This window comes from Erpetoichthys calabaricus, chromosome 1, assembly GCF_900747795.2.
Source record: "Erpetoichthys calabaricus chromosome 1, fErpCal1.3, whole genome shotgun sequence".
NCBI lineage: Eukaryota > Metazoa > Chordata > Cladistia > Polypteriformes > Polypteridae > Erpetoichthys > Erpetoichthys calabaricus.
The window spans coordinates 214,898,277-214,911,925 of record NC_041394.2 but is presented as its reverse complement, the minus strand read 5'-3'; the positions used below and the strand labels follow the sequence as shown (position 1 = coordinate 214,911,925).

Sequence of the window (13,649 nt, the reverse complement as noted above, 5' to 3'; positions counted from 1 at the left end):
GCCCTGCCTCCCACTGACCGTTGTAGGTGCACTAAGCAGTGCAATGACACACTTTAATGGCACCCAACAAATACTATCTCTAGGTGGCCAATTAAAAGATTGTGTAGGATAGTTTGGATGCATGGAACATATCAGGATGTCTGATTCCACTTCACTCCTGTCATGAATCACACCAATCCAACATTTTTCATCATACATGCACCCAACATTGCCTCCAATAGGGTATGTGAGGGATGCATTTCATCCATCAGGAGTGTGATCATGAGAGGACAGGATCTCAGACTGCTTCTTCAGTGGCAGTTATTCGGACCTGGCTAACTTGGCATTTGCCATCTTCTGTAGGGATGTAACAGTGGTGTTCTCAAGTACCAAGTACTCTTTTGGCCATGGAGAATCATTTTCTCTGTTCAGCAACATAAGATATGAAAAAAAGTTTCACATTTTTGATAACCAACTGATTGAATACTCAATAATTACCATTATTGATACATGGGACATTCAGCCTATGTTTAAGATGGAAAAATAAATATGAAAGATTCACATAAGGAAAGTAAGGTTTGTGTTTTGAGAAAGTAGGGACAATGTAGAATAAATGAAAAATATTTTTAAAATGATCTGCACATTCCCACATGCCATTAAGCTGCTCTGTAAATGAAATCCAAAATGATTTTCTGGATTTGAGAGGTCTGCTTTTCAAACCCTGATACAGTTACTTTTCTGTTTATTGCTTTTTCAGAAAGCCTATATAGTTAACTGAATAATGAAAAAATCACAAGTCTGTGTTGGTTACAAATATGTGTTTCTGAAGCCTAAACATAGCTAAGCCAAAAACTCCAATTAAATATTTGGTCAGTTTCAAGGGGCTGCTTTGACCATGTAGGGTAATCTGGACCAAATGTTTCAATTTTATCACATACTATACCAATTAATGTATACTGCGTGAAAAGTCTGAGTCTGCTCTGTGGTTTAGTTCTTGAGCTATGGACTTGTGAAATTTGATGAAAAAATGAGACAGGATAAAATCCACAACCTCCTCAGTAAACTGGATGTATCTTGGAAAATACTGATCTTACATCATAAACATTTTACAGGGTGTCTCCTGACTAACATGGCTACATCTGGTCATTTTTCCAGAATGTTTGGAGTCCAAAGTGAATGGGCCATCAGTTGATTTGACATGGAATGATCCACCAATAAATGTTAAATGAGGATAAAATATGATGTAAACTGAAGAACAGAAATAAATAACAAAGCAATTAAGTATAATGAGAAAAAATGAAATTATGGGAAAACATTAATAAAATGGCAAGAAATGCAAAACAAAGACTAGCTATTCTGTTATACATTGACATAGAAAAAAAAATCAAAAAGCAGAATATATAAGTGGGTGGCATTGTAATGTAGTAGTTAGCATTGGTACTTCACAAATCCCAGGCATACATGGTTATTGCTTATGTGGAGTTTGCACATTCTCCACATGTCTGTGTGGATTTTTCTATGGCCTTTCCAGTTTTGTTCCCACATCACCAAAGACATGGTTTAGTTAAGTGATGAATACAAATTAGTCCCATGGATGTGTGCATGAATAGGTCTTGAAATGCAGTGGCACAGTGTTCAGTACTGTTTTCTGTCTTACATCCAGTGCTGCTGAAATAGGCTTTGCCCCCACTCTGCACACAGCAAACCAAACTGTTACAAAAAGCAGAAACATAACTAAAGATGAATAACTGAATTATATGCATAAATACTTGTCAGAATGAAGAGACATAGCCCCCTACTTTCAGTGAATGGCTTAAACATCCTTTACGGATATTATCATGTATGTGTAAACTACAACAGAAAAAAATCTATACATTCATCATTTAACCTGCTTAATGCAGTTCAGGGAAACACAAGAAAATCTATGTCCCCATAGCATCAGGAAAAAGGTAGAAACCAAACCTAAACAGTATATTAGTCTATCATAGAGTACACTCATGAACTAGCCCACATGAGTCCAGTGAACAGTCACCATGTAATTTAACCTTCATGTCTTTGGAATGTGGGAGGTAAACTGGACTGCACACAGAAGAATGAATGCAGAAATGGAGATAACATGCAAACTGCATTCAGGTGATAACCACTAGCCTCTGAGCTACTGTGCTGCTCAAAGCAAAAAGTCATTATAACTAACAGTATACGTTTAAGTAAAAAAGACTGTAATAATAAGAATTGACTGTTAAGGTGCTTAGCGTTGCTAGTCCATTAGTTCAGTAACCTGGGCTTAAATTCCATATCCTCTGGCTACTGTATGGAGATTGCATGTTTTCATTATGTCTGTCCAGGTTTCTCTCCAATTACCCTCATTTTTTTTCCACATCTCCAAACACTACTACAGAAGAATTTGGCATGAGTGAAAAATCCAGCACTATTTTATAGATAAGCAAATATCTTTACCCAAAAAGTTCCGGGACTGTCCAAAATTAAAAGCATAAAGTAGCAAGCTACATGGCATTGTTCAAAATTATGGTTCAGAACTTGATATATTTTAATATAATTTTAGTATGTCAGGGTAAATCTAATCTAGCATTTTAGGCAGTTTTGTTCAGATTGATGAAGAATGAATCATATGAATATTTGAATTCCACATTCTGAGACATTGATAAGAAGGTTTCTCTCGAAGAGTTGCCTAAGATCGTCTGGCAGTGAGTACTCTGATATTAATTAATAATGTCTGGAAATACTACTGATATTCTCCTCATTATTAGTTAAATGTAAATATTATTAAAGGATTAGGAAAGTTAGCTAAATTCTTTTTAACAAACTTGCTAACTTGTAATGAGAAAAATAAATTTGTTGAGACAATACATGCAATAGAGTTGACCAAAAGGTGCAGGCATATTACCAAAATATGCATCCATGAATACTAAGGTACTTAATGACTTTCATAAGTTAAATAATGTGTAATGAATACAAAATTATCTCGTAATGGAATAGCAGACAATAGTGTCTCTGCCTTAAAGTGTTCCCTACGCTGAATCCACTCTCTGAAATGATTGTCAAAATTTTGAAAAACAGTATTTCATACTTAATTACTTCACATGTTAGAAAAAACCAGTAGTATTTTGGAACACATTCTGAATTACATCAGTAACACATTAAAAATGATTCTGTTTGACATTAATCTCATTCCTGAAAAGCAGAGATAAAAAAAATGTTAGATCAGGATGGCCTGTGGAAAGTAAAGTGCTGTGATAGTAAAGTTGTAACATTTTGGATAAAGGTGAAATAATATTTTTTAGGATTCCTTTGTGTTTTTATTCAGATATTAACCTTGAAACAGCTGTTTTTAATATGAACATGTGTAGCACAGTTTTGCATCTCCAAATAGGAAAAATGAAGCAGTTCTGCTGGCGCAGATAGCCTTGGCACATAATCTTTCCTGTTAAAGAACTGTGCCACTACATTTAAGTTTAAAGTAAAACATTGCTTGCCAATTTGAAATGTATAAAAAAATGTATTATCTTTTCCAAGTTAAACATCTAATGTATAATGTCCATCATTCCATTTTCTGAACCAGTTTTTCCATTACATGGTTATTGAGAGTTGAAGGCTATCCAGGCAGCATCAGGTGTATTGAGCACAACAGAAAAAGCCAACATTCATGTTACTAATGTGGAGTGTCTTTAAATGATCAATTTAATGAGAATTTTATAACAATAATAATAATAATAATAATAATAATAATGTTATTTTTGGTCCCCTTCTTAACAGTATTATCATCCAAGTTCTCATGGTGCCAATTTTTGGTGCCATTCTGGACCCTAAAGAAAATGGTGACAAACTAAAAAATTTAAAACAAAACGCATTAACTTTGCACTGAAAGAGAAAAGTGAAAAGGGGCAAAGAGGGTTAAAAAATATTGCCTGTCCCACATGAGGGTGGTTTGCAGTTTGCCTTATCTTCATCAGTCATTATCTGATCTCAAACTCTCATTGATTATTCACCAAGCTGCTGTTCTTTGTATAAAGATTTGTTGCTCATGTCCCTGTAACACACTTGTTTTTATCCTGCTAGACAGTGGCAACACTGCTCTGTAAAAATAACAGAAACAACCAATATAAATAAGCTAGAATAAAACTAATTTGCATAAAATAGTTTAGACCACGGCCAACATGGAATCAGAAAAGGAAGATCATGCAATATCTATTTGCTAGATTTCGATGAAACAGCAGCTCAAAAAGTACAGAAAAGCAAAGCATAAGACATCAGTTACTTAGACATCTGAAATGCTTCAGGCATGGCCTCACTCAAAAGATTAATCCTGAACCCAGAAGTCATTGGCATTAGTGGTAATTAAATAACTGGAGATGGCTAATGAGTAAAAGACAAAAAGTATAGACAAAAGTAGAACATGCAACATACATTAATGTGATCACAACTTAAGTATTATGTACACTTCTTACATTTATTTATTTGGCTGACACCTTTATCCAAGGCAACTTACAACAATCATGATACAACTGGTTCATTTATTTTCTGGAGCACAGGCAGGTCAAGTGTCTTGCTCAAGGTCATACAGTGTCAGTAGCAGGACTTGAACCCACAACTTCAGGGTTTGAAGCTCAAAGCCTTAATTACTGCACCACACTACCCAATTCTAATCATGACTCTACACATAATGCCAAGAGAAACAGCTTTAGAAGGTTTACAAAGTAGAGCAACCATGTATGTCTCAGAACAAAAAGCTGTGTTCTACCGTGACCATATAGAGATTAAACCTCTTTAAAGGGCTGCAGTACATAGGATCCTAATCCTTGTCTTCAGACATTTGAAAGACAGTGATGAGCACTAGCAGATTTAAATCAGGTCTTCAACAGAATTTAAAGAACAGACCTCTGAAAATAGAAAACATGAGACACTTCTTAACAGAAAGGGTTGTAGAAATATGAACAAACTGCGGAGTCTCTTGCAACTTTGATAGAAGATACAGATATGTTTTTTTGGACCTATTAAAGCAAACAAGCTTGATGGACTGAATGATCAATGGCAGCAGCTCTCTTATTCAAGTTAGGGGGGATTGTTGTTAGTTTGTTATAATATATATATACATATATAAACTGCACAAAAAATTAAAGGAACACTTTGAAAACACATCAGATCTCAAAGGTAAAAAAAATCCTGCAGGATATGTATACTAATATGGACTGGGTAATGTGTTAGGAACAAAAGGATGCCACATCATTTGATGAAAATGAAAATTATCAACCTACAGATGGCTGAATCAAAATCAAAGACACCCCGAAAATCAAAGTGAAAAAATGATGCGGCAGGCTAGTCCATTTGGCCGAAATTTCATTGCAGCAACTCAAAATCATACTCAGTAGTTTGTTTGGCCCCACATGCTTGTATGCCTGCCTGACAACAATGTGCCATTCTCCTAATGAGACGATGGATGGTGTTCTGGGGGATCTCCTCCCAGATCTGGATCAGGGCATCACTGAGTTCCTGGAGAGAGTCTAAGGTGCAACCTGGTAGTGTCGGATGGACTAAAACATAATGTCCCAGAGGAGTTCTGGTGGATTTAGGTCAGGTGAGCATGGGGGCCAGTCAATGGCATCAATTCCTTTATCCTCCAGGAACTGCCTGCATACTGTCGCCACATGAGGCCGGCCATTGTCATGCACCAGGAGGAACTCAAGACCCACTGCACCAGCATAGGGTCTGACAATGGGTCCAAGGATTTCATCCTGATACCTAATGGTAGTCAAGGTGCCTTTGTCTAGCCTTTAGAGGTCTGTGCGTCCCTCCATGGATATGCCTCCCCAGACCATCACTGACCCACCACCAAACCAGTCATGCTGAACAATGTTCAGCTGGATAGACTCATTAAAGGGCATCAACCCAGCAGCAGAACTACTATTTGCTCCTTTGTGCGAGGAGGAACAGGAGGAGCAATGCCAAAGCCCTACAAAATAACCTCCAGCTGGCTACTGGTGTGCATGTTTCTGACTGTCATAAACAGACTCCATTAGGGTGGCATGAGAGCCACACTCACAGCCAATCACCATGCAACTTGAATGGCATTCACTAGAGAATATTACAATTGGCAGCTCCGCCATTGGTGTAACGTTCTTTTCACAGATGAGAACAAGATCACACTGAGCACATTGAGCACATGTGACAGACATGAAGAAGTCTGGAGATGCAGTGGTGAACATTATGCAGCCTGCAACATCATTCAGCATGACCGGTTTGGCAGTGGGTCAATGATGGTCTGGGGAGGCATATCCTTGGAGGGTTGCACAGATCTCCATGTGCTAGGCAATAGTACTCTGACTGCAGTTATGTACCAGGATGAAATCCTCAGAGCCATTATCAGACCTTACACTGGTTCAGTGGACCCTGGATTCCTCCCGGGGCAGGACAATGCTGGCTTCATGTGGCCAGAGTGTGTAGGCAGATCCTGGATGACGAAGGCATTGATGCCACTGACTGGCCCGCACATACCCCAGACCTAAATCCAATTGAGTACTTCTAGGACGCTATGTATCAGTGCATCTGACACAACCAAATAATGCCACAGACTGTCACTGATGCCCTGATCTAGGTCTGGGAGGAGATCCTCCCAGAACACCATCCACCATCTCATTAGGAGTATGCCCAGACATTGTCAGGGGTGCATACAGGCACGCTGGGACTATACACTCTACTGAGTCAGATTATGAGTTGCCGTGATGAAATTTATGCAAGTTGGATCAGCCTGTGATTTCAATTTTTGATGTTGATTCCAACCCCCAGTGGGTTGTTTTTTTTGGTTTCCATTGACTGTTGTTACATCATTTTGTTCTCAACAAATTACATAGTATTACTCAGTAAAGATTTTCCACTGGAATATTTTGTTCATCAATATCCGATGTGTGATTTAAGTGTTCCCTTAATTTTTGGGCAGTAGTTATTGTAAGTGCCATATGAGAGGATCCAAGAGGGCAGAGAGGCAATCCTGGTCAAGGAAGAGAAAGACGCCATACCCAAATGAGACTCCCCAGGTGTATGGATGAACATCACAACCAAAAGAAAATAAGAATCCTTACCTGGATGGGAAGCCCCGGGCAGATGAACAGGCATCCCAACCGGACATATTTGTAGTATCATCCCTGGTCAGAATGAAAGGAAAGGACAGGGAAGGACTGGCTATAAGGGATGATCATTCCACCAGGTTGCTGGATGGAAGCTGCACTGAATATTGCTGCCCGTTCGGAAGCAGCAGGAATGCTGAGAATTATAGTCCAGTAATGCAGCCCTGCTGGGTTTTGTGGGTACAGCAAGTGGGCACTGCAGGGAGATACATTCCCTGTTATTCAGGAGTTCCATATGACCCGGAAGTGCTATCAATAGGCAAAAGCCCTGGAAACAGAATTACTCCCGGGTCCTTAATAAAAGGGACCACACTGCCTAGTCCAGGCGAGTGGAGCTGGGAGGCAACACTCGACTGGAGGAGAGCAGTGCGATACAGAGGGGAGAAGAGAGGAGAGGAATAGAAGGAGAAGAACAAACAACTTGTTATGTGCTTGTTTATACAAGGAATTTGTGTAATAAACACCTTTTATTTGAACCCAGGACTGTCTTGTGTGTTTGTGTTTGGGGCTCACTGGCACCCCCTAGCCTTCACTATATACAGTAGATAGATAGATAGATAGATAGATAGATAGATAGATAGATAGATAGATAGATAGATAGATAGATAGATAGATAGATAGATATGTATTTTTGAGCTACTGTAATCTGTCTTTAAGCTGAAAGTATTAAGTGTGAGTGTGTCAAAGAGGGGATATGCAGCATTACTCATAACGGCCATCAGTTTTGTTTTCTTTCTCTCTTCTGCTTCTACCTCCACCAGGTTACTGACCATGCTCTGTTGATAAGTAACAACCTCATTCAATGAAATCACTTTTTCAGAGATCTTTATTATTAAATTCCCTTTCAGTAGTAAGTTATGATGTGATAAAGCATCAAAGATTAGTTTATGTCATCCATATGGAAAGGGAGTTTTGTAAATTACATATTTTTCTCATTGAGATATTCTCAGTTTCTGAATGATTTTGGCTTTATTTAATATAGACATACACTAAAGTGAAGTAGAAGGCAATTCTCCAATGAATTACACCCCTCTTTAAACTTGTGCAAGGCATAAATTAATTTAAAGCAAACTTTAAAATTGTATATCAGGCACAGCTCTTGAAGCTCAGCCTGTCTAAAATGTGCTATTTACAGTCACGGAAGTGGTGAAGCCTATATACGTAGTGTAATACTAGAGTATCTGGTGAAAACCCCATCAACACAAGTAGAACATGCAAATGCCATACAGGCAGTGACGGGGTAGAAATCAAACACAAGTTTTGAGAGCTGTAAAACAACAAAACCATTCTCTTATGAAGCAAAAAAAGAAAACAACATTTAAAAAATTAGTTTAATGATGGTGCAATGGCCAACACTGCTGCTCCACAGCTCAAATGAACCTAAATAAAATATAGATATATGGAATTTCTAATTAATTAGGATTTTTATTTATGTAGATAAACTTCAAATCTTAACATAGTGAATACAGAATATCCCAAGGCCAAATTTCCTTTTTTAAAGGAACATTAGTATTAATTATTGTATGACTTAATAGAGTTGCTTAAGTACTGAGAACAAAGTTAAAGCATAAAAAAAGATTTAAGGAGTCCAATTACACCTGGCAAATCAAGATGCTGGCTAACTGTAAAGCTGAGAAAATGGAAAATGGATTTTCCAGTAGGCCTCCTAAGTAGAACTGTCTTTGTCAAAGTCACTTAAAAATAGTTTTACACATATTAAATGTTTTTTCTTAAACTATACCTGATAAAAAGAATTGGAAAGATATTTAAAAGGGAACAGTAGCAGGTTTTAACCCTTAGTATAGCCTAAATGTTACATGAACATCAGGAGTGTTCATCCCAAGAAAGTGTAATAAATATTGCTCATTTTGTGTTTAGTTTATAAAAGTCATGAAGAAAAAATTTGACTCCCTATACTCGGTGATGGGTGTGAAAAAAGACATGGCAGCAATTGTAATCTGACAGCATGATCAAGCCTTTGTTAAGGCTTGAAATTAAAGTACTCTTGTTGTTGTTGTTAAAGTACTCACTGACACATTTAAAGCTGGTCCACTGCAGAGAAGAGCAAGAACGGAGATTCAAATGAATTATATAAGGACGATATTTTTGAAGGATTCTCACTACAGCACTGTCCACAATCCTGTGTTTTTCCGATGAAAAGTCAATCTGAAAAAGAAAAAGAGACCTTGGAGTATTCAAGGCTTAAAATTAGCTGAGTGCTAGAAACCTGCTTGGTCCATTCACAGATAAGCATATATAACTTATCATTTTTGATTCCAGTTCTATTGAGATTTTATACATTTCTTTATATGATCTATTTATTATGCCTCTTGTATCTATATACTATATAAGATATTAAGGCTCCAAAGATACAGTATGCTTGTTAGGATAACTGGCAACTCAAAAGTAGCTCCTAATTAGTATGAGTGTGGTTGTGTGCTTAACAGCACAGTACTATGAATTGTTGTTCATTCTCTCTTTGCAAAAAATGTCCCACAAGTTTGAACTGGATTAGATCAGGGTGCTAGATGATAGATAAATGGATGGATGAAAATCAGGAGTAAAATGATACAGTAACTAGTCAAGTTTTGTGATGTTAAACACCATAAATGACAACATCCCTTGCCAATTTCATATTAAGATCAACTTCATACTGAAAGTAACTACTAGACACTGCCATATAATAATTTCATATGAATGTATATATTACATTTGAAAATAAGGATTATTATACAATAGAGCAGTACAAAGAAGACAAATTAAGCTATAAACAATTTTCACTTAGCAGAGTCATTTTTTTATTTACTTTAGCAAGTGGTTACATTTTAAGTATTTAATCACCATCCTTGTACTTTATAGATACTTTGTTCTTTACTAAGAAAGTAATTTAGGTGTTTAAATTCACCAGTTGATAAATTGATACATCAGGTGATGTATAGCATGCTTAATGCTTAAATCCTTATAATCTCTTATTATCTCATGTGTCATGCATTTTTGACCATTGTGCCTGTGCTACCAGATTTTGTCCACACATTTATGCTTATCCATGTACCAACTCTTGGTTGTATCATAATAAATAAATCCTTTTTCTGTGCTGTCTCTCTCTTGTATCAGGTCAATCTTAACAAGTGCTTCACTCATGTTTCATTTTACATTGCTTGCATAGTTGCCATTCAAGTAATTTTATATGATGTATGCATTGGTAATAAAGCTGACCTACAGGAATCTTACAATTTGTGTGAGGACAGGCATTCATAACTATTAAATACAGATGGTATACAGATATTCATAGTCTCTAAGGACCTCAAGCAAGGTAAATCTTTAAGTTGAATAGTGAGACCTGCACTAGAAAAAGCCAGTAATCCAAGATGATAAATCAGCAAGTAGTTCTATGGAAAAAGTGTCAACTGGTCTGACAGGTTGCTCAAGTAGTTATCCTGTTGGATAATAAAACTCAGTAGTTTGCAGCCAGTTGGCCAGATAAGCAATACAAAAATAATAGTTTATTGTATTTTGCAAACCTCTCTTTCAAACATGCTCTCAAGTACACTGTCACATGCACAACGTTTGTCTATCTCTTTTTTTCTCTTGTGCTCTCAACCCAGTATAAGCTGACCAACCAGTAAGCTTGACATCTCCACAAGCAAAGCCTCTCTAGACTCTTACCTTTACAAAACAATCTTGTCATGGACCAACTCTAGTTTAACCTCTTTGCTGTTATTTCGACTTTGATTCTCGTCTTTCATTAGGATTTGGTAGCTAGGTTTATTTTTATTTGTTTTGGTTTAATTTTTATGTGCTTCTCCCGGTTTAGCTCAGGAAATAAATGACCTGTCAGTTGGTTGGCACAACAATACTACAATGGGTAATGCATTCAATCAGGAACAGAATGTATGGCTATCACTACACTAAATCCTTCATCTTTCTAACTATATAATTTTGTCATCTGTGTTAGAAGTAACTAAATTAATTTCTATGTTAAAAAAACAAATGTAAGTGAAGCACTTTATAACTTCACATCAGAGTGCTATATATAAAGTAAAAATGCAGTGTATATAAAGGTAAGTGTTAAATGTAATGACTCACGTAACTCATTCTTTTATATGTTCTGTTATAATAATTTGTACTCTAGAAGAAAATAATGTGCAGTCCTCATTTCTTATAAATGTTTTTTATGACAAATATAGTATATCAGCGTCACAGCTGTTTGATAGTGGAATTCTTATTTTATATGGAAAATGCAATAATGGTATGACTCAGTTTGTTCTTTCTACACAGAGTCAAGCTTTACCTTTAATAAACAGATGTTTCTAGACTAATATAAATATAAAAGACTACCTACCAAAAATGGTTAATGTGTTTACTGCTTACAGTATATTTTGAAAGCAGACTTTGTCCTTTAAAGTACAAAAATAGAAAAATACTGTTCTCTATGCCTCAAAACATCAATACACGTTTTAATCCATTATAGTATTTTGGGTGGCCTGGTTCCGTTTTGGCAGCATCAACATTATGTCAGGAACTGGGCATGGATGGGGACTACAGATCACTGGGACACTTGGAATCAGTCATATGAGCCAAAAGTATCATTGCTAAATCTAACATGCATATCAATTAGCTGTATGAGAAAGGCAAAGGAATGGGATGAACTCAAAAAACAGAAAACAAAAAGTATCTTCCAAAACTCTAAAATGTTTTTGGATGAGAATGGCACTGTTCAAGGGATGTTACCGAAGGTTCTATGATATCTTTAAAATAACTGCATCATTTTATACATGAAACTGTAGCATTGGCCCTTAAGATGACATCTGCTTAAATGTCCCCTGAAACTAGGCCTCATGAGAGAGTAGCATACATACACATAATTGCAACATCCTATGCCCTGATGAGACTAAATTAATCTAGTAGAAAACATGAAGTTGTGCTTATTCAGATCAAGTTTAGAAGATGTGTTGTGATAAAGTAGGTGGTGGAATTAATTCAGCCAAGGGCAGAAACATATTAGAGAAAAACACATCTTACAGCTCCATCTGCCATAGGAACACACATCAAGAACAAAGAGAAACCTCCAAAGAGGTGTTGAGCAATCAACATGAATTGATCTGTTCTGCTGTCCTTTCAGGAAGGACTTGTCCCAGAGGGGAAGCTTGAAGTTCCTAAGAGCAAAGCCAATCAAAAAAGTATGAGAAAAGGTGAAATGACTCTTTTCTCCAGTCTTGTAGATACAGGAATGGATAAAAAGGGACACAGGAAGGGGGATTTGAGTTTTCCTATACTCATCGAAAAATGATAGGACTCCAACTAAGAGACTATCCCAGGCAGCCAATTTATATAATACTGGACCCCACTCAATTAACAGACTCTAAACATTTTCGCTTAAATAAGATTAGTTGGTTTATTTAAGTTAAGTAAGCAAAGAAATCTTTTTAGTGAACTTACCCTACTCCAGAGGGAACTGGTTTGGCTTATCATTTTCCAGTATCGACACACACCACCACATCTTACTAGATCAGCAATACCCAGGTAACTGAAGATCTAAAAATGTCAGTCAGAGAAAAGCATTAGTTAATAATGTATTACAAAATAAAGTAATGGGAAACGTTAATTTGAAAAATGTAAATAAGAAAAATTACTAGAACAAGTTTGATGCTTTTTAAATAATGTTGCATCAATTTACAATATCCTGTAAACAAACATGAAAGCTTTGGGATACAGCACAGTTAATTAATTCTGATCCTAGACTAGACGATTTGTGAAAACTTGTCAAAGTAAAGGAAAAAAGAAATACAAACAATACTTAATTCAATTGCTGCAGAATCAAACATGACAAAAACAAACAAAATAATAAAAGAAACTAAAAAACACTAATTTCATTCAAACCTACATTTTTAACTAAGAGAATCAATGCAGGAATCAAGAGATTTTGGCTTACAAATCTAAATAATCAATCCAGACTGACTTTTTAATTACATACACAGTTTCAGTCTGTGCTTTGAAAGACACAGACAGACTAGCCAGTCCATATGTTAATCAAATGATACACAAAACTAAATTGGTTTAATCAAGGCTGTTACTGTCCTCTTTGTTATTACACCATGTACATTTTTAAAATAGGATAGAATCCAAAAATAAATTGAAACCTCTCACCTGCCCAGTACATCTGAGAAAGCATAAAGAAATGTTGTAGTCAGCAGCTTTAAAGGCCTCAGTAAAACTTTTAAACCTGAATGAGGCAAAGAGTCACACTATAGGGCATTAATGGGTACAAATGGTATCACCATCGAGGGATACTCGTGCCAAAACAGCTTTCAGATGGCATATTTTACAAAATGACACTTCAGTCTTGGACATTAATTTGGATATTGTCAGACTATATGATAAACAGATTAAAAAAGGGTGAGCAGATAGCTTTTGTGTGTCAAATCTTTCAGTTCTACATGAATGGTGGATTTGACTATATCAGTTCTCCACACAAGTTTATTGTTTTTTAAATCTGCACTGCCTTTAGTTTATTACCAATTGGTATTTAGC

The 13,649-nt window shown here is 36.4% G+C and overlaps 1 protein-coding gene across 1 annotated transcript in view; it reads right to left on the bottom strand.

Moving 5' to 3' along the window:
* fbxl13 (F-box and leucine-rich repeat protein 13) overlaps nucleotides 1–13,649 on the bottom strand; it is a 238,244-nt gene that overhangs the window by 156,766 nt on the left and 67,829 nt on the right. Inside the window, exons 8-9 of the mRNA XM_028811676.2 lie at nucleotides 12,558–12,653; nucleotides 9,149–9,284 (exon numbers count right to left, since the gene is read on the bottom strand). Of these exons, the coding sequence (XP_028667509.2) occupies nucleotides 9,149–9,284; nucleotides 12,558–12,653 (232 nt within the window). The remainder of the gene's footprint in view (nucleotides 1–9,148; nucleotides 9,285–12,557; nucleotides 12,654–13,649) is intronic.